At 40.3% G+C, this 27,976-nt stretch overlaps 1 protein-coding gene across 9 annotated transcripts in view; it reads left to right on the plus strand.

Moving 5' to 3' along the window:
• Nucleotides 1-27,976, plus strand: part of TMEM161B (transmembrane protein 161B) — an 84,859-nt gene that overhangs the window by 16,310 nt on the left and 40,573 nt on the right. For 4 of the 9 annotated variants that reach the window (XM_075932184.1, XM_075932178.1, XM_075932177.1 and 1 more), the window contains exons 2-4: nt 16,552-16,655; nt 20,058-20,141; nt 26,815-26,912. In XM_075932184.1, the coding sequence (XP_075788299.1) occupies nt 16,552-16,655; nt 20,058-20,141; nt 26,815-26,912 (286 nt within the window). Of the gene's footprint in view, nt 1-2,539; nt 2,601-3,083; nt 3,301-14,239; nt 14,355-16,551; nt 16,656-20,057; nt 20,142-26,814; nt 26,913-27,976 lie in introns of all 9 variants that reach the window. The other 5 variants (XM_075932180.1, XM_075932181.1, XM_075932182.1 and 2 more) reach the window with 5 other exon arrangements.

Below are 27,976 nucleotides of genomic sequence, written 5' to 3' on the forward strand. Positions count from 1 at the left end.
TATGGCCATTCTTATGTTCTTATGAAAGAAGTATTTTAATATACATAATTAATATACATTTTTATTTATAAATTGTAAGTTATTTTTTCTTATGAAATTTTGTGGTAAAAATATTTGAAATATTTTCCAAGTTTTTAATTAATATCTCAAACGCTTTAATATAGATATATCAATGAAATTTGGTATGTGCCGTAACCTTAGTACATGCTATCACTGTTGTACAACATTAATTGTTGGGGAGTAACGAGGCTACACGTTACAAGGTTGAAAATAAACACATGTTAATCTAACTATCTAACTAATCTACGCAAGTACGTACTCGCCTAATCTTGGCACAAGGGTGGGAGTAGTCTGCAGTGTTGCCAGATGTCTGATGATTATCTGATTCTTTAATAAGTCAAATCTCCAAAAAACTTTGTAATTTTGTATCTGTACGTTAAATCTTGATTTCAGCCGAAGTGAGAATAACTATGACATATTACGTAAAGTGGTAAAGTAGATGTTAATATCAATTGTTATCCAATCTGAAACTTTTTGGCACCTTTAGGACTTTCTTGCTAAAATATAATTTATTTTGGATTGAAAATGAAAAAAAACCCTGGAACTGTGTTGAAGTCAAGATTTTCTGTGCTCCGGCTCTTCTCCAGCTCTAGGCAAAAACCTGCAGCTCCACTGCTCCGTGCTCTAGCTCTGGGTTCTGCTCCAAAGCCGTGCCTGTATCAGGTGCTCCATTATCATAGAATCATAGAATACTAACCATCTTGTTAGTCTTTAAAGTGCTACACAGTCCTGTTATTTGTTATAGAATACTAGGACTGAAAGGGACCTCGAGAGGTTATTGAGTCCAGTCCCCTGTCCTCATGGCAGGACCAAATACTGTGTAGACCATCCCATATAGACATTCATCTAACCTATTCTTAAATATCTCCAGAGATGGGGATTCCACAACCTCCCTGGGCAATTTATTCCAGTGTTTGACCACCCTGACAGTTAGGACCTTTTTCCTAATGTCCAACCTAAACCTCCCTTGCTGCAGTTTAAGCCCATTGCTTCTTGCTCTATCCTCAGAGGCCAAGATGAACAAGTTTTCTCCCTCCTCCATATGACACCCTTTTCGATATCTGAAAACTATCATGTCCCCCCTCAATCTTCTCTTTTCTAAACTAAACAAACCCAATTCCTTCAGCCTTCCCTCATAGCTCATGTTCTCTAGACCTTTAATCATTCTCGTTGCTCTTCTCTGGGCCCTCTCCAATTTTTCCACATCTTTCTTGAAATGCTGTGCCCAGAACTGGACACAATACTCCAACTGAGGCCTAACCAGCGCAGAGCATGGGATTGGTGTCAGGCTGACAAGCCTATCCTTATCCAGGTTATCTTGCTTACTCTCTTTAAAAATTGGCACTGCTTTCTTTCCTCCTTTACTTCCTTCCATCCATCTATCCATAATCTGCAACTTTTCCTGCATTCCAGGACATACTGATAATCAACATTAATGGTCCAGTGAGCTCTTCATCCCTTTTAAAAAAACAAAACAAAACCAACTCCAAAACTCTTGGATGCAGATTATCTGGACTTGCTGATTTAAAAATGTCTGACTTGAGTAACTTTTGTTTTAATATCTTTCAGAGGTACTAAGGGAATGAAAAGTATGTTACCATAAGATGACACATCATTTATTTTTCCTAAAATACAGAACTGAAGTATTAATAATGAAGTTGTTGATAATTCCATTTCCATCTAGTAATGGATCTATCTTTCGTACTATTCTTTTGTTCTTACATATATTTTTAAAAACCCTCTCTGTGTGCAGCCAACACATTAAAGATTTCTCTTTGTCTTTGGACTTCCCTTCTGAATTTTTTGTAGCCCTTAATTTTGATTTGTAAACATTGCTATCAACTTCCCCTTTCTTCCATTTGTTTTATATTGCTTTTATGGCTACCTTTACTTCCCCTCTAAACCAGATCAGCTTTATTTTTTTTACCAGCACAACTTATTTTCTGAAATGTGGGATTGACTGATATGACATCATTTAATATCATTCACATTTTTGATATAACTCTTGCCTCATAATTGGTTTGACTCGTAATTGTTTTCAGCTTTGTACAGATACCCCTATTAAAGCACTATATATATTACATATATTACATATATTACTGGTGTGGACTTTATTGTGCTTGCACATTATAAATATGATCAAGTCATGGTTGCATGTATCTAAGCTACCGTTAATTTACAGTTTTATCATTTCTTTATCAGTTAGGACAAGGTCTACTAAAGAATTATCCTATGTTGTATGCACACTTATTGAATTAGAAAATTGTTCTCTATAATGTTTAGAAAGTCCAAAGAAAGTTTTCCTACTGGCTGTATGAGACTTCCAGCATATGTCACTCCAACTGAAGTCCTCCATGATTATGCAGTTTTTTCCTATGCATTTTAGATTTGTAATAAGTCAGTCAACCTGTCCCCTGTTGTGATTTGGTGGTCTGAATCAGACACCATCTGATATCTCATCTTGTGCTTTATCTATTAGGACATTGATCCATAAGCATTCAAGATAATTTTCTTCCGAGTTATCAGTGACTTGGAAACAGGTAATGCAATTTTTGACATATTTAATTTTCATTGGCTGGTAACCATTAAAACATGTTGATTTGCAACTCAGATAGGCTTTTATACTAAACCCACAGCTTTTTTGCTAACCAGGTGCATGCAATATGTTTATATATTTATTTAAGCAATTATATAGCTTAACTGAGTTTATTTAGATTCTTAACATTTTGCATTTTCATTGTTAGAAAATGATGAATGATGCATTTCTTATTCACTGGATGATTAATTCTTAACTTATGATTTGTATCAAGCTTTATCCAGATGGAAACTAAATCCAATTAAAAATGCACTAAATTAAAATGGCTTTATTACTTAAATAAAACTTCCTTAAATATTCTAGATACATAAGACAAAAACTCAGTTTATCAAAATGTACTATTCCTTTAAAACTCATTTGTTAAGTGAAGGAGGCATTAGCTACAGTTAGAGAAGTCTTCTCTTCTCACTTCTACTTCTTATCTTAGACTGAAAGAAGAAAACAAGCTTTCCTATTTATTCAACTTCCAGCTGGTTTCTTAACTTTGAATGAACTCAGCATTCAACTGAACTAGTTGAATAAACTGAAATGAACAGAATACGCAAAAGAGCCCACAGCTATCCAAAGCTGGTTACAGCTATCCAAAGCTTCTCCAGATTGTGGTTCCAGGTGCTTAGCCAGTGACTTTTAAAACTGCTGAACTGGTAATTATTAAAATTTTGAGCTTGCACATCCCTTGCTGAGCCTACTCGTGCTTCCAGATTCTGTTGTCTTGCACAACAGAACTTAATTTGCCCTTTTGAAGACACCAAGCCTGTTTCTCAGATGTAAATCGTATGACTTTGACTTAAATGTTTCATGAAGTTAATATATACATGGAAGTGTCTTCTCCAAGACATTATATTTTTCTCTCATCACTTTCTCTGTCTTCTTTGCTCTTTCTACTTGGTGTCTCAATGACCTATGCACATGTTAATTTTGGGTTGCATTTACACACTGATTAAAGTATAAGAAAAGATCCTTTGAGCTTTTCCAGCATGCGAGCTCCAGCATACAAGTACACATGTGAATGATATACTGTACATACAGAAAAGTATAACTTCATAACAGCAGGCATGAGGAGGCTAGTTGTGATTACTATTCTAGACTAGCCAAGACTACTGTTCCAGGCTCCCTGCAAGCGCCAGCTCCCTGTGCATACCAACTCCCACCTCTTCCTTTTCCCCTGCCCTGCAGTTTCTGTCTCAGACAGCAGCGTGAGGGTGAAATAGGAGGGGTGATGGCTTCCTGAAAGCTGGAGCTCTCAGGGAGCTTGCTTAAAAGCCAGCTGCCCGTGAGCACCAGCTCTTCCCTGCTTCCCTCATCTCCCTGCTGCCTCTGATCAAAGGTAGCAGTGTTGGGGGATGGGGGGAGTGCTTGTGTGTAACCATGAAGATTAATCCTTGAGCCCAGGCTCATCAGTTAACTATTTATATGTTTACGCTATCACATTCCTAGTTTACATCAGCTCTTATTTTTGACTAATTCACTGAAGGTATTCTACACTTTAAGTTCTTTGCAAAAGGGTCTGCCATTTTCTGTTTGTAGAACTTCTAGCACAGTAAGGTCCCAACCTAGTTGGCCTCAAGGTGCTACTATAATATAAATGTTAATTGCTATTAAGTTCGATTCAAAATAAAATGTTGTGCTTCTGAGTTGTATTTCATATGACCATAGACTGCCACTGTTTCCTTTCCATGTTGAATTTGAAGGGAAGTACTTTTTAATCTGGAAATGTCCTATCCTTGATCAGATGAGCAGGAGGAAATAAGGTTTTTAAAATGCCATCAGATCTAACTTGTCGTCTCCATAAATATTGTTGCCTCATTTGGGGCTGGAAAAGGGTACTACTGCCCTACATTCAGCTAAGACACTAGTTGGCTGTGAAAATGCAGCACAAATACTTGTTTTTTACTACTCATTTGAAAGCCTTTTACTTTTTTGCAGGTTTGCAAGTATAGATAAAGTAAATGCCAAAGAACACTTTTGTCCATTTGCTCCAGAATCTTATTTCTCAGACTTGTGGATTCACAGGGAGTCTCTTGTTTGAAGTTGTATTTCTGGGAATGATGTGAGTTTGCTAGGGATCCTACTAGCCACATTCTCAGAAACATAGTTGTATTCTTTGGATTTCAATGTAAATTCTCAATCAAGACCCTGCTCTCACAAACAATTAACTTTAAATATGCAAGTAGTTGATTGATTTCAGTGGAATTGCCCATGTTTAACATTAAACATGTACTTAAATGTTTTCAGGGATCTGGTCTTTGAGTATACTGTAAATCCAAACATGTAGTCTTATGCCATCAAAAGAGGGGAAAAATAATTGTTCTTGTGTGTCGGCATATGACCTTGGGCAGAGTCAATATAGATATTTTTGAAATGGAGGCATGGCATATGGCTATTAACCTTGATAATCTTTATTTGGTGTACTTGGATTTGATTCTTATCTAATACTATTTAATTCATCCACACTATAAAATAAAGATATACAAATGTCCTTTTGGGAGAAGTACTTTGAGAACTTATATGTTAAATATTTATATTTCCTTTGTAAATGTAGCATAGTTCCCTATCTGAGATAAGTGATATAGGTGTTTTGTAACTATATCTGAATTATTCATTCTCAACTTCTGTTTACTTTGTTTTTAACTGTTATCTAAGTTATGTACCTTTTACAATAGTAAGGATGTGAAAGTCATGATCTCTGAAATACACTTTCTGCTACCTTCCCTTTTTATTTTATTTTTTTTAGTCTTAGAGATCCCTCAGCATTTTCAGAATAGAAGGCTGCATTAGAAACCTTGAAATATCTTATTTGTGCTAGTTCTGTTTTAATAAAACTTTCCACTGTTACCTACATGAGTTTAGCTTCATTAAGAGCACTTGTGTAAATAATGCACTGGCAGGTGCTGCCACGTAATACCTGGGTAATATGACATGGTAAAAAATTCCAATGCCCTGTTTACCCTGTCGCATAGGTGACAGCACTGGCATTGGAAAATACATACACATTTTCCAAACAAAATTCTATTAAAAGATGATTAATGAAAAGCGTGCTATGTCTTGTACAAACTAAAGGGTACATCTACACTGCAATGCTATTCTGAAATAACTTAGTCCACGTTTACACAGCAGGCAGTTACTTTGAAATAATTTCAAAATACTATGAAGCTGGAGGATTTCTTACTTGGACTCCTGCAACCTCATTGTACAAGGAAAAACGGAAGTCAGAGGAAGAGTGCTTATTTTGAAATAAGCTACACATTGACACAGTTCAATTTGTGTAGCTTATTTTCAGTTAAGCCCTGCAGTGTAGATGCATCCAAAAAGTCTTTATTTCCAGATTTATGGCTCACAATGGTGGATGACATTTAATTTTAGAATATTGGCTTTTAAAGTCAGGAATAGGAAGCAATCCAAATTTAGTGAGGTGAAAAGTGGTATATGATTTGTGAGAAATAGTCTGAATTAGGGTACGTCTAGCCTACATGCCTCTGGCGACAGAGGCATGTAGATTAGGCTACAGGACATAGTAAAATGAAGCGGCGATTTAAATAATCGCCGCTTCATTTAAATTTACATGGCTGCCGCGCTGAGCCGACAAACAGCTGATCAGCTGTTTGTTGACTCAGCGCGATAGTCTGGACGCTCCCCTGCCGACATCAAACGTATTTGTCGACCACTGAGGTATGCCTTCTGGGATGAGGTTTACCTGGGTGGTCGACAAATACCTTTGATGTCGGCAGGGGAGCGTCCAGACTATTGCGCTGAGTCAACAAACAGCTGATCAGCTGTTTGTCGGCTCAACGCGGCAGCCATGTAAATTTAAATGAAGCGGCGATTATTTAAATTGTCGCTTCATTTTACTATGTCCGGTAGCCTAATCTACACGCCTCTGTCGCCAGAGGCATGTAGTCTAGATGTACCCTTAGGGATGTAATATTGTAGTCAATTAAATGGTAAGCAGAAGCTTATAGGTTAATGCTATATACTACACGAATTTTCCCCCACCCCTCCCCCAGTACATTTTTTGTTAGGCTGACCAAATACTAACGATGGGTCCTGGACCTACCCCTGCTGTGGCTCTGCATTTAAAGTGTAGTAGGAGCCGGGCTGGCAGGCAGGCAGCTTGGCTCAGTTCTGGCTCGCGCTGGACCCAGGAGCTCTGACAGCCCTTATCCCAGACAGGGGCTGCCGCCACCCCACACTGCTATCTCTTTATCAGAGGCAGCAGCACAGGGCAACAGGCAGCCAGTCCGTGAGGGGAGCTGGTTTTTAACTGACTCCCCTCACAGACCAGCTCCTGCCTGGCACCCTGAGGCAGAGGCAGCAGGACAGAGTGGTAGTAGGCTATTCAAGAGTGAGGCAGGAGTGCTCTGGCTGCTAGCACCATCCTCGGGGACTATAGAATAGACAACTAACTGATAAGAATTAAAGAGGTTACTTGACTGTTTGTTTAACCGATATTTAACATCCCTAGTTCAAATATCTGAAACCTGATTGCCCTTAGAGAACAGGTACAATACTAATAGTAGAACTGTAAACTTTCCCACTATTTATGCTGCAACACCTTAAATCTGATTTTGAAAGGACCATTTCTATGTCTAAATTAATAGTTCAGTTTCCATTCCAATTTGGTCTTTGGTTTCTCTGTTGCCTGTCAGTTTTGGTGTCTCTTTTGTGATTTGGACTCTTACCTGATCCTGACTCATTTCAGATATACCCCTGAATAGCTGTAAGATATTAATAACTTTGTCATCATTGGTCTGGTCTGGATTTGTTGTACAGTGATCTGAAAGTGAAAGGTTCTGTAGGCATAATGTTCAGCTTCCTGAAAATCGCGCTGTCATTTGGAGTACAGAGTTGTAATTGTTTTTTTTAAGAGTGTTGGTGGGGGAAGGAGGAAAAAGAGAGAACAGATCAGCTGTAAATTAATAGTGAACTGGTGTTTTTTGTTGACCAATTCTGAATCTACATGTAGTTTTCAGAAGACAGGGTAATCATAGAACACTAGAACTGGAAGGGACCTTGAGAGGTCATTGAGTCCAGTCCCCTGCCCTCACATTAGGACCCAGTCCATCCCCGATAGACTTCTAGATAACCTGATCTTAAATATTTCCAGACACTGAGATTCCACAACCTCCACAGGCAATTTATTTTAGTGTTTAACCACCCTTACAATTAGGAAGTTTTTCCTAATGTCCAGCCTAAACCTCTCTTGCTGCAGTTTAAGCCCATTGCTTCTTGTCCTATTCTCAGAGGTCAAGGAGAACAATTTTTCTCCCTCCTCTTTGTGACACCCTTTTAGATACCTGAAAACCGCTATCATGTCCCCTCTGTCTTCTTCTTTCCAAACTAAACAAGCCCAATTCTTTCAGTCTTCCTTCATAGGTCATGTTCTCTAGACCTTTAATTATTCTTGTGGCTCTTCTCTGGACCTTCTCCAGTTTCTTCACATCTTTCTTGAAATGCCATGCCCAGAACTGGACACAGTACTCCAATTGAGGCCTGATCAGTTGAGAGTAGAGCGGAAGAATGACTTCTCATGTCTTGCTTTCAACACTCATGTTGATGCATCCCAGAATCATATTTGCTTTTTTTTGCAACAGCGTCACACTGTTGACTCTTGTTTAACTTGTCATCCACTATGACCATAGGTCTCTTTCTGCAGTACTCTGTCGTAGACAGTCGCTTCCCGTTCTGTATGTGTGAAACATTGTTCTTTCCTAAGTGGAGTACTTTGCATTTGTCCTTATTAAACTTCATCCTGTTTACCTCAGACCAGTTTGTCCAGATCATTTTGAATTATGACCCTGTGCTCCAAATCAGCTGCAACTCCTCCCAGTTTGGTATCATCTGCAAACTTAATAAGCGTACTCTCCATGCCAGTATTTAAATCGGTGATGAAGATATTGAACAGAGCCGGTCCCAAAACAGACCCCCTGGAGAACCCCACTTGTTATTCCCTTCCAGCAGAAGTTAAACTGATTGTTCTGTAGTTTCCTGGGTTGTCCTTATTTCCCTTTTTCCAGTCTTCAGGAATCTCCCGTCTTCCATGATTTTTCAAAGATGATAGAAGTATCTGAGCCTTTAGCTTTCAGCTCCTTGAGTATTCTAGGATGCATTTCATCAAGCCCTGGTGATTTGCAGACATCTAACTTCTCTAAGTGATTTTAACTTGTTCTTTTTTTTTTTATTTTATCTTGTAAACCTATCCCATTCCCACTAGTATTCACTATGTTGGGCATTCCTTCATCATCAGACTTCTTGGTGAAGACCAATACAAAGAAGTCATTAAGCACCTCTGCCATTCCCAAATTTCCAGTTACTGTTTCTCTCTCCTCACTGAGCAATGGGCCTGCTCTGTTCTTGGTCTTCCTCTTGCTTCTAATATATTTTTAGAAAGTCCTCTTGTTATGTCTGTAGCTAGTTTGAGCTTCTTTTGTGCCTTTGCCTTTCTAATCTTGCTCCTGCATACCTGTGTTGTTTGCTTATATTGATCCTTCGTAATTTGTCCTTGTTTCCACTTTTTATGACTCCTTTTTTATTTTTAGATCATGCAAAATCTCCTGGTTAAGCCCAGGCAGTCTCTCGCTATATTTTCTATCTTTCCTGTGCAGCAGAATAGCTTGTTTTTGGGCCCTTAATAATGTTCCTTTTAAAAAACTGCCAACTCTTTTCAGTTGTTTTCCCCCTTAGTCTTGCTTCCCATGGGATCTTGCCTACCAGCTCTCTGAGCTTACCAAAATCTGCTTTTCTGAAATCCATTGTCTCTATTTTGCTGTTCTCATTCTTTAGAATCATGAACTCTTATGATTTCATGATCACTTTCACCCATGCTGCCTTCCGCTTTCAAATTCTCAACCAGCTCCTCCCTATTTAAGATCAAATCTAGAATAGCCTCCTGCCTAGTAGCTTTTTCAACCTTCTGAAATAAAAAGTTGTCTCCAGTGCAGTCCAAGAACTTATTGGATAGTCTTAGTGCCCCGCTGTCTTAGTTTCCCAACAGATAGTTGAAGTCCCCCATCACCACCAAATCCTACACTATGGATGATTTTGTTAGTTGTTTAAAAAAAGCCTCATCCACTTCTTCTACCTGGGTAGGTAGTCTGTAGTAGACTCCCTAGCATGACATCACTTCATTACAGTCAAGTACTAAATAATGGTTGTGCTAGCTTCCTCATTGGACTTCAAGGGAAAACGTAGGCCTTATGTCCTTTGTTGTTTCTTTATTCATAAATGAGACTTTGAACATTTTTTATTTTTCTTGGCTTTTTTTTGTATTAAGAATTTCACATATTGTCTGCCCCAGGAGTCTTTAGGGGAGCATCTTTTCTGAGAAATATACTTTTCCCCCTTGTATCAATGCTTAAAAAGTTTGCATACTGACTACAGTATAGCTTTTATCTGCAAAGAGAGATTTTCAAATGTTGGTTTATAATAAAAATCATGATTTGACTGCAGAGTTAGTAAAACAACATCCCAAGTCACTGAAAGGAACAATTGGGAGGAAAGGATTTTTTACCCAGATTATTTCACTATGTGCTTACTTCAACACCTTTAATTACCAATTGATGAAGGTTATGGTTTTACCATTCCACTTTTGCCAGTTTAGTGAAAGAAATGCAATTTTCTGCAGAGTGGACTGATTTAAATCACAAAGAAAAAATTATTGATTTAAATCAGGTTTCCTACTGATAGTACGCATTTCTTAAACAATCAAGCAAATCTGACCAATAAAACATGTTAACTTACAACTTAATGTAGTATTTTACAGCATTTAAGAGAGTATACTGTGTGATTTTTTTTTAGATAACTTGACTTATTAATAATTTAGGAAATAATACATAATACTCATTACTTGTGTCAAGCTGCAGATGCAGCAGTAGTACATGAAATGGTAAGAACTAAATCACACACTCAAACACAATAGCACTTATATTTTATTAAACTAAATATTAAATGTTACATAAATGTTTCATATTTGTAATTTCAGCTGTCTCTTATGTTCCCGCTGATGGCTGTCCTTAATTTTTTTTTAATTTTCAAATTTTATTAACTCTTAACAGATGAGTCCTCAGAACACTAAATGTACGGCATCCTTAATACTTCTACAACTAGCTCTCTTATGTTTCATTCTTGCAGCTAGACCCTGCCTCATCTTCTTGCACTGCTTATATTTGATGTTTTCCTTTTTTATCTAGGAAACAATTTCTTTAATATTCCCAGATTAGTTTCTCTTATTCCCAAAAGCCATGTCAGTTTTTCTGTGGCAAAAGTATGGGGTGATATAGTAAGGTAGGTGTGTGTGTGTGTGTGTGTGTGTGTGTGTGTGTGTGTGAAAAGTATGGGGTGATATAGTAAGGTAGGGGTGTGTGTGTGTGTGCTGAATAATGTCGTCCCTTTTTCTTTCCAGTCCACTTCACTATTCCTTTCTATGCTGCCTGCATTCTAGGGATGTAAGCGGCTAGTGGACCTAGTCAACTAGCCGATAAGTATATGCTTATTGGATAATTGACTAGTCTCTCCCCCCGCCCTTGCTGCCTCTATCGGCAAGGGGTGGGAGGACCAGGAGCCAGCGCTGGAGGGGAGCCAGCTTAAAAGCCAGCCCCCTCCCCAGCACCATCTCTGCGGGAGAGGGGGGTAGGGAAGGCAGAGGCGCAGCAGGGGAGAGGGCATGAGCTAGGAATCAACTGGTCCCCTTGTTGTGCTTGTGCTTTTAAAATGCATTAAATGTATTAAGAGCTGCCAGGCCCCAGGAGCTAACCCTGCTGCTGCTCTGCTTCCCCCCCCCCCCCCCAGCCCCTGCATATCAACTAGTTGACAGAAATTCCATTGACTACTCCATTAGCTGATTAAATGCCATTTAACATCCTTGCTCGATTCTTTCCTATATATTGTATCTTTGTCTTTTAGGCAATGTCTTAAGTAACTCCTCTGCTCTGCTTGGCCCAGGTCCACCACCATATAAGCACAGAACAAAAACAATCCTATACAGCCTGTGTCTATTTTTTTGCATGTTACTTTAGTCTGCTGAGAAACAAAAAATAGAAAGCCCAGAAATTGTGTAAGTGAAGCAAGAGCTGGTAGGCTGGACAATCTAGAGTCATTAATTCATTCTAATGAAACTGTAAGTATATGTGTAGCATGTTTGTGAGGAGATTTTATTGTAACCTATTTTTAAGTGAGAATTTTAGAATTTTATTGATTTAAAAAAAAAATCAAAACCATTTTTTAAAATCATTGATTTTTATCCACCCTGATGTTCTGTATAAGTTGTTCTCTGCTGAGGATGTATTTGTGTTACGTTGCTTTGCAACTTTAAGGGGAGAATGCTTTTCAAGTCATTGTCAAGGGCTTCTTTATTGAAATATCAGGGTTTTTTTTTTCAACATATTGAAAGATGGTCATTTTAAGTTAAACCGTTTAATGAGGAGTCAAGAGTGTTGGTGGTGTGAAATGGTGAGAAGTAAACTGCAGTCTGTTTGACGGCGTGACATTAAGGTCACAAACTTAATTTTTGAGTAGAGCAGAGTAATCTTAATAATATAAAAATGGTTGCAAATAATAACATCTTACCTATCATAAATTGTTGAAAAATGTCTGGCATGATATGCTGCCCAAGATTGAAAGTCACCATCTGACAGCCGAAAGTCTCTTATGTTACAGATCTTTACCAAGATTGCAGTTGGGGGAAAAGCATAGTTCAAATACAAGTGGAGTGGAGAATGAGTTGTATAGAACAAGCTATAGTTTATATATATTTTACTCCAAACTTGCAAAAGTGGAACCATAAAGGCTATTAACCGTGATTATATTTTCAATCTACAGTAAAACTCCGTTGGTCCGTCATCTGATGGTCCGGCACTTCTGATGGTTCGGCAGTGGTTCTTACCATTTCCTGACATGGGCGGAGGAGGGGGCTGCTCCAGCAGAGCTGGGCCTGCCGGGCTGGAGGCTGCTCAAGTGCGCTGCTGGAGGCTGCTCCAGCGGCGCAGAGTGACGGGCTGGGCCAGAGCAGCCCCCTGCCTGTGGGATCCCAGTTAAACAGTTAACTGGTTAAATGTAGTGTTTAACCGGTTAACTGATTAATGGGATTTTACATCCCTAGCTCAAAAACACCTAAGAATACCTATTGGATCTAGTATGCTAAAACTACTAACTATTTTATTTTCAAGAGGATTTTACTTCATATTAGTTAACTTTGGTTAAAAAACCTGCCTTTGTCCTCCAGTGAGGACAAGGCCTCAGAGGCAATGGAGGGGTAAAGACTGGCACCTGCTTCAGGTGATATCCTGATAAAGCACTTCTTTGTGGAAATGTTGATGGGACTTCACCTGAAGATAGTAACAGATTCAAACGATGGGGGACTTAATAAGCAGAACCGGTGAGCAATAAGGATGACTTTTTACAATGGTTAGCCAGGAAATGTTCTAAACAGGGCCTTGATTCCAGCAAAGAGTTTATTTGCAACTAAGGGAGCCTCAGTCGCTGATCATTCAGTTGAAGTATGTTGTTCAGTCCTTCATTTGTTAGAAGTAGACATTTTTAGTTCCACAATTGTTGAACTAATTTCTTCCCTTTATCTCACCTCATATAGCATCTTAATTTATTTGTTTTTAGATGCTTAAATCATAGTAAGATCATCATATCATATTTTTACACATTACTTTAACATACTGTCAGCTGATATACTGAGCAAGAACTCTGATTCACTGTTGCTTGGCTGTCAATAAAGTCTCAACATTCAATTGGACCAGTGGTGTGGAGGCTGTGCAGGATTGCACATTCTTAGGGTTGGCAGAAGTGTCAATAATGGGATTCTTCAAATACAAGCTTGCACAATTCCATTTGCTAAGAGGGTCATTAGTTTTCCTGGACTTTGCTGGGTACTGACAGGTGGTGTGATGAGAACAATGATTCATTGCAACTCTATCCAAACACTACGAGTCAACTAATGATCCAGACCTGGCCAAAACCCCTGGAAAAAGAAGTGAAGAGTTGAGTCCAAAGCAAGTGGAAGGTCTTTCACAGCAACACAAATCTAGAGCTTGCCCTGAACTTTCCACAGTTTCAGATTAGGGATGTATGCGAGTAGTCAACTAGTCTATTAGTAGTTGAGTTGACAACTCACATTTCCCCCACACCTTGCAGCAGGGGTGGGGTGGGGGAACTGGAGCTGGGGATAGGGAGAGCTGTTTTAAAAGCTGGTTCCCCTCTCCACTCTGCTGCTGCTATCAGACGGGCCCAGACTTGCTCCGGCACAGCCCCTGTCTGCGGGGATCCTGGCAGGGAGCTGGGACCCCCCATGGACAGGGGCTGCTGGACCTGGAACGAGCTGGGACTAAGCAAGGTTGGCGCAGTCCTGGCTTGTGCTGGGTCTGGGAGCTACCCCGCTGCAGTTTAAATGTAACAAGTGCCTGACTGCCTGCCCTCCTGGCTCTTTCTACATTTAAACTGCAGAGCTGCAGTGGGGGTAGCTCCCAGACCTGGTGTGAGCTGGGACTAAGTGCCTTCCTCTATTGATTAATTGTGTAGTGGATAAAAATTCTGTCGACTACACGATTAGTTAAATCCCACTTCTTAACATCCCTATTTCAGAGTGCTATTTGACATCAAGTCTGGCATCACTACCAGCTATGACAACATCCTTCTGGAATTCCTGAAACATTTTGGCCCACGTGCGTACTCTTGGCTGGCTCAGCTCTTCACAAAGGTCAGCAGTGAAGGAAGACTGCTGAAAATCTAGCACGTGTATCTCCCATTATTGCTGCTTTTTCTGTCTCCCAATGTTCTAGAGCACAGGGTCTCAAACTTAATTGCACCATGACCCCCTACTGTCAACAAAAACTACAACATGACCCCAGCATGAGGGACTGAAGCCTGAGCCTGCCCAAGCCCCACTGCTGTGGGTGGTGGGGCTAAAGCCCAAGCTCCACTGTCCTATATGGGAGGTCCAAGGGGGGCAATGCTGAAGCCTAAGGGCTTTAAAAGCTCAGGCAGGAGGCCTGTAACCTGAGTCAAGCTTCCATGGGTGGTGGAACTTAAACTTTGGCCCTAGGCCCCAGCAAATCTAAGCCAGCCCTGGAGACTCTATTGAAATGGGGTTGCAACACACTTTGGGGTCTAGGGATGTAAGCAACTAGTTGACTACCCAATAAGCAAATGCTTATCAGGTAGTTGAGTAGGAACTTGAGTAGTCCATCCACCTCCCCTCCTCCCTCATCTCCCCCTCACGTTGTTGCATCTATCAGAAAGTCAGCAAGGGTGAGAGCACGAGCTGATGCTGGGGGGAGCCATCTTAAAATCCAGTCCCCCCACCCCGAGTACTATCTCCGTGGGGGGCAGTGGGGAAATGGCACAAGTGGGGATTGAAACAGCCCTGCTCGTGCGGGTCCCACTGCTGCTCCTCTCCCTTTGGAATGTACAAGAGCTGCCTGTGGCTCTTGTATGTTTCAAAGGAAGAAGCACAGAGGGGAACCCATGCCAGAGGGGACTGCTTTGCTCCCCCTGGCACGGTTCCCTCTGCCTCTCTCCCTTTAAAATGTGAAAGAGTTACTGTGGCTCTTGTACATTTCAAAGACAGTGGAAATCCATGGTGTCTCTGCTGTTGAAATATACAAGAGCTGCAGGTAGCTCCTGTATATTTCAGAGGGAGAGGTGTAGTGAGATAGCAAGTGCCCCCCTTAGTGACTACTGGATTAGCTGATGAATCAAAATTTAACATCCCTATTGGTGTCCCAACCCATGTTTGAGAACTGCTGTTTGAGAGCACCCAATTTTACTGTCAACACCAGAGGTGGAAGACATCTGGAATGTTGATCAAGCAGTCTTTCCACAAGATCTAAGCATTTGCAATCAAGTACTTGCTCTAGTAACACTAAACAAAAATAGTTATGTCGTGTGAAAATTGTGTAGAGTGAAATTTAATTTAAAAAATTTTGTCATTTGATTTTTTTATTTTCAGATAGTAAGGGATCAAAATTTGGTCAAGGACAAACAATACAAAGACATTATTAATTTTGCCAAAGAATTATAGACTGTATGGTCAGTGTTTGACTTTAAAATTATACCACCCCAAATTGCCATCAAAGTGATTTTAATTTATCCCTTGAATAATTAAAGTTGGGAACAACTGCTATTTAAAAGCTAGAATTGCAGCTTTCTTGGGCTACGTCTGTACGTACCCATGGAATGACACTTTGGATGTAGATCTTCTGGTGTTGATTTAGTGGGACTAGTAAGTACCTGGTAAATCAAATACTGAGGGCACCCTTGTCAGTACCAGTACTTCCCTTACTCCTCACGAGATGAGAAGTCGACAGGAGCATTTCTTTTGTTGACCTGCTGTAGGGATGGTGACAAAGTTCAAATCAGGGTACGTTGACTCCAGCTACGCAATTAATGTAGTTGGAGTTGAGTATCTTAATTCAAACTTATCCCCTAGCCTAGACCTGGCCTTAACAAAAGTTATAAATTGTTAACCCTGCAGAGTAGTGAAGTGTCAACTGTTAAAATCATGTCAGAATTGAAGAAAGCACAAAAACCATGATAGTAATCTGTGACATAATTTTGAGGCCTGAAGGTGTGATATCTTGTGAAATGCCATGGCCAGAAATAAATGGCTTGTACTACTGGAAAGCAGTGAAATACCTGTTTTCTTGGATGTATTTCTGGTACAGTACTAAGGATTCATGAGCTGTAGACAGGACACTTATTACTGGTCTAGCAGTGCCTTTTTTAGAACAAATCTAAGACTGAGTGTAGCAGGATTCAGATAATTTAATGAAACTGATGTAGTGAGCCTTTCTTTTGTTGTGTGTTAAACTTAATTGGACTTCCTATAAAAAGTTGCTTTTAAAGTGTATACCTCAGCATTTTTACATATACTGAGTTGGCTTATTCCTCCACAGGGTGTGATAGGTGTACAGCTTGTGGTTACCATGGTGATGGCAAGTGTGATACAGAAGATCATCCCTCACTATTCTCTAGCTCGTTGGCTTCTCTGTAGTGGCAGGTAAGATAAGAAATAAGTACTTGTTACAGTGCGTATATATATCTGTGGTGACACGTGTTATGGAGTCTAGAAATCGGAAAATTAAACTAATCAGGAAAGGCTTCAACTGTTGCCAACAGAATGCAAATACCTGCATCATTTGCACATGATGTAGAAGATTATAATACAGTAAAACTTCGATGGTCCGGCATCTGACGGTCCGGTACTCCTGATGGTCCGGCACCATCAGGAAGCCGGAAGTGCTCCGAGCAGCCGGACCATTGGAGCTGCTCTGCCCCCAGCTTCCCCAATTCAGCCGCTGCTAAAACTGACCAGCGCTGAATCCGGGAAGCAGGGGGCAGAACAGCTGGAGTGCTGCTGGGTAGGTCCAGTAGCGCTGTCCCTCGGGGCTGTGGGACCAACCCGGCAGCACCCCAGCTGTCCCGGATTCAGCCGCTGCTGAAATTGACCAGCGGCTGACTCCAGGAAGCCCGAGAGAGAGCTGCTCTGCCCCAGCTTCCTGGAATCAGCCGCTGGTCAGTTTGAGCAGCAGCTGACTTGGGGACACCTGGGGCAGAGCAGCTGGGGTGCTGCTGGGTTGGTCCCCGCAGCGCCGAGGTTTGGCGCTACTGGACCAACCCAGCAGCCTTCCAGCTGCTCTGCCCCAGGTGTCCTGCTTCAGCCGCTGCAGAAACTGACCAGGGCTGACTCCAGGAAGCCTGGGGCAGAGCAGCTCTGCCTCTGGCTTTCTGGAGTCAGCCACTGATCAGTTTCTGCAGCGGCTGACTTGGGGACACAGGGGCAGAGCAGCTGGGGTGCTGCCGGCTTGGTCTCGTGGGCACCAAGGGTCGGCGCTTCCGGACCAACCCGGCAGCACTCCAGCTGCTCTGCTGCAGGCGTCCCGATTCAGCCACTGCTGAAACTGACCAGGAGCAGCTGAATCAGGGACTCCTGGGGCAGAGCCGGACTATCAGAAGGGAGGGTTATGAGGGGGTCTGGGGTAGCATCCTCCCACCCCACCCCAGACCCATCATAGCCCCCCCTCTCTGATAGTCTGGCATAACTGATAATCCGGCACCTCCTGGTTCCTAAATTTGCCGGATTATCGGAAGTTTACTGTATTGTGATATTAGACCATAGACTGAATATATAATAAAATTCTCATTGTAAAGGAACAGTCTTAAGTTTGTTATACGGTTAAGCATTCTGTTAGTTGACTGACATTTTTTTCTTTGAGACGAGCTGTACAACACTTTCTAATACTGTATTAAGGTTCTGCTTAGTCTTTGCTGTCCAACAGTGATCAACTTTTCTCTGCAATTATTGTGTATACCTAATGATTTTTCTCTTACTTTGCCTTACATATAAGGTATATTTAGAAATTTACGAAAATCATATTTTCTGATTACTTCATAGGACAAGATTTGTGTAAATTTCAGTATCATGTAGCTTCGCAACAATAGATCAAACAGACATAATGGGTTGCAAAGGGAACATTCCCAATATGATTGTTTCCATAATAAGTAAGAACAGCAGCTGCTGTGAATATAAATCTTTGAATTTTAGAAAGATGTAGTTGGTTTATTCTTCCAGAGAAACTCTACATCATTACAAAATGCTATATTGTTTCTCATTGATGGGATTCTTCAGATTTTAACAATAACCTTCCAAGTTATCTGTTATAAGTTCCAAATGATAATTTTTTAGTGATTTCTGAAGTATACCGTTGGTTTATAAGTACATTTTCCAGGCACCTTGTCAATGTTTTACATGATTTCCCACTTGGAGTGTAAAATCTAGATTTATCAGTTAACTGGTTAAATATTTTCACTGTATTTAAAAAAAAAAAAAAAAAAAAAAACGTAATTCAGTTAAGGACCTGAAGAACACCATGTAAATCTTCTAGTATTTTATATATTGGGTAATCCAGTATTTCAATATTGCCACTATTTTTGGCAGAAGTGAATACTGAAGAGCCCTAGGAAAAATGGAGTACATATAATATAGATATTTAAAAACAAAGTGTATTTAAAGATTCTTCTGCTTCTTGCACTAAGGCACGTTGCTATGAAAATTCCATTGTAATGGATCTGTGGACCTGAGCACAAGAAAGAATAGAAAAAACTTTGCTTTTTTTCCCTAAGTGATAAGGTCTACAGGTGCCCTGCCCTTTTAGACGCATTGGATCATCCAGAGTAGAGATGGAAACTGACATCCAGTACTTGGGATTGTTCTCGTTTGGGGAATTTCCTCAATAGGAGAAAGTGTTGTTGTCTTTTCCTCAACTTATTTTTAATACAGTCCATAATTTAGGAAAGTTGACTTTATTCTTATGGTGAAAGTTGCTGCAACTAGGACGAACTTCAGGGGACAGGCTGTTATGTACCATTTACAATGTAAGCCCTCATCTTACCACACAGGCTATTTCCCTATTGTTAGTGACCAACTGATCTTATTCTAGCCCTCAAATTACAAGCAGATTGAACAGATATGTTGACTTAAATTTTCTTTTAAATTTCTCCCTGACCGCACAAGTTCCGTGTTTCTGAATGTAAATGTGACTGATAAATCCGCTCACCATCTGACTGAGAATGAACTTTTTTTAGTGTGTGTGTAAACACTCTTGGTTTTGGAGCTGAAGGGCCCAGGGTTCTAGTCCATTACAATATGGCATAGAAAATAGGGATGCGGACTTATACACAGCTAACCAATGAGCCTAAGTTCATCGGTTGATATTTATGGTTACACATAACTCTTCACCCCAACGTTGCTCTGTCTGCTGGGGAGAGGGACCAGGTGGTTCTGCAAGAGCTGCCTCCCCCGTATGTAAACGTGTTTATTTAAATAAATACATTTTAACATCCCTAATAGATGATAGGATCACTTGAAGAGTTGGCCTGCTTCATCTTCTCCATACTTTCTGTTCCAGAATAACTTCCACTTGTTGACAATTTAGTCTGGAGTAAAAGTGACTTCATTCCAAAATAACATCCACACAAGGGAAGTTATTCTACAGTAATGTCTGGCATAGCTATTCCATTTTCCTCCATTTAGATGAGACCTTAATTGTTGTATTTGTAGTATCAATTTTAATCAGTTCTGTATTTTAAATTTTAATAGAAAAGTTCCTTGCATATTAAGACTTTTAATGCATTCTCTTACTAGCTTAGGATCTGATCAACTCAAGTACTTGTATTTGTTTGGAAAGTTTTTTCTGTTCATCTCAAAAAGAAATGAAGGTTTATCTTTAATAGTTTCAAGGCTCAGTTTCCTGCCACTCCCCCTATCCCAAACACAAAGGTGAAATGTTTCTTAGAGAAGCAGCAATTAGAAGTAGTTTTCATATTGAATTTATAACTCTCACTTATGTATGAAAATTTAAATACTCTTGTTTTGTGTGTTAACTTGAAACTTCTCTTTTAGTTTACGATGGTATCAACATCCAACTGAAGAAGAATTACGAATTCTTGCAGGGAAACAACAAAAGGGGAAAAGCAAAAAAGATAGGTAAATGTTTTATTTAATAATCTTATGCACTTTAACATACTGTGTGCAGTGACTTATTTGTAATCTGATTTTGCTGAGACATCCTTTTCAATACCATAGTATAATTATGTAATATAATAAGTAGGTCATTGCTTAAGTGCAAGTTGTGTTGTCATTCTATTTTTAATTTACTTTAAATTAATTTTTAATAAACTTTGAAAGTGTTTGGTTCAGTCTTCAAAAAATGGCCCAGATTTGAATTTTTAAAAAAGGAATTGCATCAGCATAGCCATTCATCATAGTATCTGTCTCAAATTCATGTTGCATTCTAGCATCCTGTTTACTTTGGTTGCTGCAAATGTACATTGAATTGGGAGATTGATATATTCTCTTGTAACTCAAAGGACATTCATAAAGTTTTGTTACCAGACAAATGATCTTATATTCATTCACAAACTACATTTGTGTTCTATTCACTGGATGTGAAAAGTCTCTATTATTGCTTAGCTTTACCTTCCAACTTCTGTTGATGTTCAACTTGAAAATCTGTAATTCATGCAAATTTGAAAATAAAGATTAACAATTTATGCGGTATATTCTTAATTTGTACAGCTTTAATATTTAAACTTCTGTCATCATTAAGCCGTTATCTCATTTCTGGACTTTGTTATAATAAATTAAAGCAAAAATAACAAATTAACATATAAATAATATATCAAGATTGATATGTATTCATGTGAATATTTATCAATCATTGATACTTAATAGCAATCTGAATAGTTGCTACACCAAAACATTCAAGATTTGAGTCAAGATGGCTGAACTGCATATCTCACTAATACAAGCCATAAAAAGCAAGGAAAGAAGCAGCTAAGTCACTCAGTACCCATCTACTATCCAATCAGTAGCCTCTCTCGACTTGAACTTCCATCTACCATCTGTAGCCTGCATATTTACACTGTCCTTCAGAAGTAGTCATGAACCTTCAGCTCTGATAGGGAATATAATAATCAGTATGTGCATACATACATGCTCCAGTTCATGGATGGGTTTGTAGTAAAGATCAGCAAATACTAACAAAACACCATAGTTAGTTGAAAAGATTGTTCAGTTCATTTATGCAATAAATTTTCCTTGTCACATTGCCATTACCTCTTGTTTATACATTGGAGGTTCTTAACCAAATGCAGCAGAAACAAACAAAGGGCTGTCCAAATGCACTTTGCTGATGAGGACCTACTGGCCATGAACATTGTTTTGTTACACCTGGCAAACTGTAAAAAATTCCTCTTGCATCCTATTTCTCCAAACTTTCTCCCAGATTTTAAGTGTAATTTCTGTCGTTTCCCTTACAATAAAAAAGAGACATGAATGAATACACTGTACTTGCACTTCTGTAAGGTCTAGCTCCAAATTTTATAGATCATGATCACCACAGAGTAAGAACTGAGGACTTCAGGTCATGCCATCGCAAGAGCATTTTGTTTTTTAAAGGGAGACCGTAGTTTGGCTAACAGCTACAAAGCACCATAAGAACATCAAAGCAAAATAATTTGGAAATTCTAAAATAATAGGTTTCTTTAAAAAAACAATATTAGAGTGAAGCAAACATGATGTAAGTGAATGCGTTATAAAAAGTTACAAGCACCAAAGACATGTTTAAAGAGTCTGATAAAAAGGGAAGCTGTTCCCTGTGCAATATATTACAAAATTCCATTGAATTCAACAGATTTCACTTGAATAGAAAAATAGTGCCTTCAAAAATATTTCCTATTCATGTCCCTTCAATTATTCTTATGCTCTTTTAAGTTTCTCAAGGGGAAAGAACCAGTAAGGTCTATATTCAAGTATTTTAGTATAAAATAATCTATTCAAAACCAGAAGAATTCAATGATTATAAGTATTGCCACAATCTCTAGAGCATCAGATACAAAAATGTAACACCAGATAAGTTTGTCCTGGATCCTATCTTCCTACATTTACCTTACTATATTTGAATGTGTAGTTAATACATTTTGCAAGATTCTGGAGTTCTGTGAAGCAGATTCCTTTTCCTCTAGAGACATTGGAGAAGCCCAACAGGTTTAGCTTCCTTTTAGTTTGTCACCACCAGTTCCCCATTTCATTTACTCAAATAAGGCAGTGCAACCCTGGAACAGTCTAGCAATCACATTCAAAAAATTAATTGGCCCTACATTTATATACTTAAATACGGGGGAGGGGGAGCAAGGTTTCGGTGTGTGTTTGGTTGTTCTTAAAGTAAAAAAGGAATTATAGTATCTCTGCAGAAATGATTGGTATATTCATTAGATATTCCATGTCAAAGACTTAACTTTAAATTAAAGGTTACTAAATCACATATCACACCAACCTAAGCCATAAAAAAGCCATTGGTGCTGGTGTTCCAGCCTCGCTGGGAGGAGTAAGCATGGAGCTGTAGCACCAGCACAGTCTCCCTGCTGTGTGTGGGGAAGCCCCAAACCTGTGGCCCACCTGCAAGATGGTTGCTAGTGTTCCGCGGACCACACTTTGAGAACCACTGTCTTTTATAACTTAAAGCAAGGTAATGTACATCTCATTTTCCTGGCGAAAGCCTGTAATGAGCTTGCTTCTCATGTAATCATACTGAAAAGAGACGGAATCATCAGGCAGGTGAAAGGGGCTGACTGGGGGCATATCCCCCTCACCAGGGCTGCCCCAGCCCCAAGACTCCCATCCGCCAGGTGCCCTTTGGGGGGGCCTGAAGTTTCCCCTCCCACCATTTAATACAAGAACATTGCTGGCTGTTCCTTTCATTAGGGAGCGAGGAGAAAGTGCAGTTTGCTGCATTCCTTATCCCTACTGGAAAGCGGAGGGGGTTGACAAACCTGGATCCGCCTGTAGCCTCGGCTGTGCTTGCTGGAGCTGTAGGAACATTGGCAAGGTGGTTCTCACCTGGCCCCAAGCTGCTGTGCTGAGAGAGAGCTGGGGTTGTGCTTTCTCCCTAGGGCTGCCTGCATACCAAAACCCTAGCCCCATCCTAGAGAAATGATTCAAATAAAGCATTTACATTTTAATTCCCCCCCCCCCCCCAAAAAAAAAGCGTTAACGCCCATAGCAATGTTGGGTAAATTTTCTTGTATAAAATAAGAAAATGACACTCAGTGGCAACTCTAGATTTCTCTTACTGCAGTTTTCTGTATTGTAGACCTGAGTGATAGATTCTAAACCTAGTTAACTAACTAAACAAGCCCTATGGATTAGTTATGCAAAACGTTTTTTTCCCTAGCAATATCCGCCATAGCAAACAGCTTTGGATTTACTTATCAAATCACACTTATATTAAAGGCATAGGGAGAGTCTTGAAGAATGATGCATTGCAAAGTGAATTATTTAAGTTACTAACCAGTTGATCCACTCCTCCATATCCACATCTTCATCCACATAATTTTCTTCCAATAAGCAGCTTTCTTTATGATATTTCATTCCTGTAACTAGGCTCTGCATCTTCTTCCTGCATTGCTTATTCTTGGCACATTATCCTTTTTTATCCACAGACAGAATTTCTTCAGAATATTCTCAGATCAGGTCCTTTCTTACACGCAGAAGCCATGACAGTTTTTCTGTAGCAAAAGTATGGGGACTATAGGAAACTATGTGTGTGCTGAATAATATCTTCCTTTTTTTCTTCTAGTCTACTCCACTGCTCCTTTCTGAGCTCCCATTCCTATATATTGTCTTTCTGTCTTAACTAACTCCTCCACTGTGCTTGGCCAATGTCAACCACCATATAAGCACAGAACAAAAAAAAACAACTTTATCCATCTTGTGTCTTTCTTTGCACATGTTACTTTTTAATCTACTAAGAAACAGAAATTGAAAGCCCAAAACTTTCAAGAAGCAAGAGCTAGTAGTTAGGCTGACCAGACTAGAGCCATTAATTCATTGTTGTGAGACTTCAAGTATATATGGAGCATTTTTATGATGAGATTTAATCATAGCTTATTTTTAAATGAGAAATTAGTATTATTACTTAAAAAAAAAAATCTGGTTTAAATAAAAATCCTGGGTGGTTTTTTTGTTACTAAAAAAAATGATTTTTATCTCTAGTAAAAAAGATTTTCTAGAACCCTAGTATGCACACTCAGCCAGGTATCTAAAAGTCTAGCCTGTGCATACAGTTTGTACAGGGGACACATTCTCATTTGCTGGGCTCGCCGAACTGCGGCGAGCCCCACTCACCAGCAATGCTGCACATGGACAGATTGTTCTGCGCATGCGCAGATCGCCTGAATCCAGCTCTTCCGGGTTGCAATCTACTTGCCATGGGCAAGTAGATTGCATTATTTGTCGAGCCCTGCTCATTTGCACCAGTTTCGTGGAGAGGCAGAATTTTGAATGAGGGCAATACTTGGAGAAGGTTGGCCCTGCAGTTGCAACTTAGTTAATCTTGATGCTTGATGTACAAGTCAGGAAAGAATATGACACTTATATAGACTATGCTGTGTCTGCAGTTATGAGGATAATAAACAGAGTAAGGTTTTGCTAAAATAAGCAGGTATGACAGTTTTTGTTAGTCTCTAAGGACCATTTGTTGTTTAAGTTTTTTGTTGTACTATGAGTGTGTTGGGGAAGAAAATAAAACCCACAGCAGCGAGTCTCAGAGCCTGAGTCTATAGACTCAAGCTTTTGTTATGGTGCTAAAAATAGCAGTACAGGTTGCATCTCTATAAACCAGAACTCTCTTGTCCACCAACATCCAGGATCAGAGAGTCCCGGTGCACTGCGAGGGTTGGGGTGGTCATGGAGCCCTGCACTATGGAGAGGTGAGGGGATACGACTCAACTGGGTTGGGGGGGAGATGCAGGTGCACATCTTGGCTGGGTTGGGGACACGCACACGGGAGCTGACTCTCAGCTGCGTTACAGGGGGAATCAGCCTAGTGGGGGGAGAGGGACAGGATGGGAGGGGGCAGCAGCAAGTGGGACCAGAGATGACCTCTCATCGTCTGAAAAAATCCTTCATCTGGGTCCAGTCAGATGCCAAGGGTGCCAGACCAGGGAGCTCCAACCTGTATGGACATTCTGACTCAGGCTCTGAGGCCCAGCTTGCTTCCTGGATATCAAGGCCTAAGATCCATCTTGGGTGGGAATGTCTACACTCCTTTTTTTAGCACTGCAGGCCAAGCTCCACAAGCCTGAGTCCATATTCCTAGATTCAGATATGCTGCTGCAATTTATTTTACCGTATAGACTATGATGTGAAAGTGTAACCATGCATACGGTTAATTGATGAGCCTGAACTCGTCAGTTAACATTTACGGTTACACGTAGACTCCCGGTACATGCCAGGAGCCAGCTTTAAAATGGCTTCTGGAGCACACTGGCTCCTGGGGAGCCACCTGTCACCCCATGCTGCTGCCTTTGTAAAAATTCAAGTTACATGGATACTTAATTATACTCCTTTTAACTTAATTTTAATATAGACATACCATATTAGGCTTCAAGACTGCATAGAGTTCTAGACCCAGTAAGTGCTTGTATACATTTTATTCAGATATTAACAGAATGTTGAAAGCAAATGTTTCTCCTTTTTTTCCTCACTCAGAGCTTTTCTGTCCTGCTGATCCACATTTTCTTCCAATAACACTTGCTATATTCAAAGCTGGATAACTGATCATTAATTCTAGCAAATATTCTCAGCAGCTTACAAACTCCAGCTGATAGATGGTTTTCTTTCGGCATGACTTTAACACTGCTTTCTGTCCGTCTCTTGCTGAGATATCTAAGCCTCACCTTTGAAGTCTCAGATTGGCATTGTTTCATACTTTAGACTCGCATGTACAGTCAGAGTAGTATTTCAGACTTTGACATGGTAAACCTAATAAACATGTTCATCTAGATGTATGTAGATGTAAACACAGATTGAATTTTTATATATAAAAAACTTCAAATAACAAAAAATGTTCATCATACAACAACTTTTAAAGAGCTTATTGTGGAAATCTAGGTAATGTTATAATAGTGGTTAGAGCAGTAGTCCCCAAACTTTTGGGGCTGCCAGGCGCCTGGGGGCGGGGCCGCTCACACGCCGGGCACCTGGGAGCGGGGCCACACATGTGCCCGGGGCGGGGCTGCACACGTCCCTGGGGGCAGGGCCACCCAAACGCTGCATGCCTGGAGCTGGTGTCACCCATGCGCCGCACTCCTGGGGCTGGCACCACAAGTGTGCTGCATGCCCGGGGGGGGGGGGGGGGGCGCCCATACACCGTGCGTCCGGGGCCGGAACAGCCCATGTCCCGTGCTCCCAGGGGCAGGGCCACCACCATCCATGCGCTGTGTGCCTGGAGCTGGCGCCTGCGCCACGCGCCCAAGAGCTGGCAGCGCCCATGCGCTGCCGCCCAGTAGCGGGGCCACCCGTGCTGCGTGCCCGGGGCTGGCGCCACCCTTATGCCATGCGCCCCGGTCGGAGCCGGCACAGCCCTCGCGCTGCTCACCTGGGGACAGGGCCGCCCATGTGCTGCGCGCCTGGGGCTGGCGCCGTTCATGCACCCAGGGGCTGGCACCACCTATGCGCTGCGTGCCTGGGGGTGGGCCGGCCCTCATCATTTGGTGGGCGCACAGAAATGGCCCGGTGGGCGCCATGGCGCCTGCGGGCGCCGCGTTGGGGACCACTGGGTTAGAGTTTTGATTTGTTGTGTGCTTGCCTTTTACAGAAAATACAATGGTCACATTGAAAATAAACTACAAACCATTCCTAAGGATATTGATCTTCATCTGGAAACAAAGTCAGTTACTGAAGTGGATACTTTAGGTAAGGATACATTTTTTTAAATTGGTCGCATGTTGTCCCAAATATATTCTGTGATTAATATCTTTTCCACCACGTACATATTTTTGGATATACACTAGAATATTTCTATGGCTAATGAAAGTAAAAACAGAACTCATTATAAAGAAGGAAATTAACTGACCACTTGTTTGAGGTCTCAGACTCTGCATTAAAGAGAATGGGTGTGAGAATTCCAGCATAAAGGAAATATATTACTACAATGAACATCTCTAAGAGAACACTGGAAAGGATCAGTTCATACACGGTGTACTTTAAAATGTGACAAAATATGGTCGTAAGCTAGTGTGTGAAAATGAAATAATTGGTGGATGTGGAAAATAAACTTTTTTTTTACAGATAAAACCACTAGACGTATATAGGGAGTGGTTGGGGAAATCTCAACATCTAAGACAGATATCTGAAATTCTAAAGTAAAATATTTAGAAATCACAAGGAGATGCTGGACAAACAAGCCAGATACAAATAACTTAAGCTCCTGTAATGGAGGTTGTATCCCTCAAGTATAGCTATTAATGGAATTATGTGGTACTTGGAAGCAGACACCATACAGAGCGTAACTTGGCCAATTATGATTAAAATGTTTAATTGCACAATGTTTGAAAAGTTTCTGAGCAAGGAAAGAATTTACAAATGTCAGTAAGTATGAAATAAGATGACTATTATTCTGAAGAGCTTTCCTGACAATAATGCAAAGTTCTGTCAGAAAAAGATGGTGATTAGAAGAACATCTGGAGATCTTAGACTGTCATTTTTAAAAAAGGATTAAATTATAATAGATTTTTTTATTCTGCTATAAGTGTTGCCCACACAGAATTGCACTCAATTACAAATAACATAGTTGTTTTGGTTACAGTTAACTTGTAGATAAGTGCTTTGCCTTAGTTTCTGAAATTGTAAGACATAAAGGGGCTAGGGGACGGTGGTTGTTCATTTTTTACATTTTAGAGTTAGGAGCTGAACTTTGATGCAATTGTTAAAGTTCAGTGGAGAGAAGTTCTCTTTGTGCAAACCACCTGATATTCAGG

Source organism: Pelodiscus sinensis, chromosome 6 (genome assembly GCF_049634645.1).
Source record: "Pelodiscus sinensis isolate JC-2024 chromosome 6, ASM4963464v1, whole genome shotgun sequence".
NCBI lineage: Eukaryota > Metazoa > Chordata > Testudines > Trionychidae > Pelodiscus > Pelodiscus sinensis.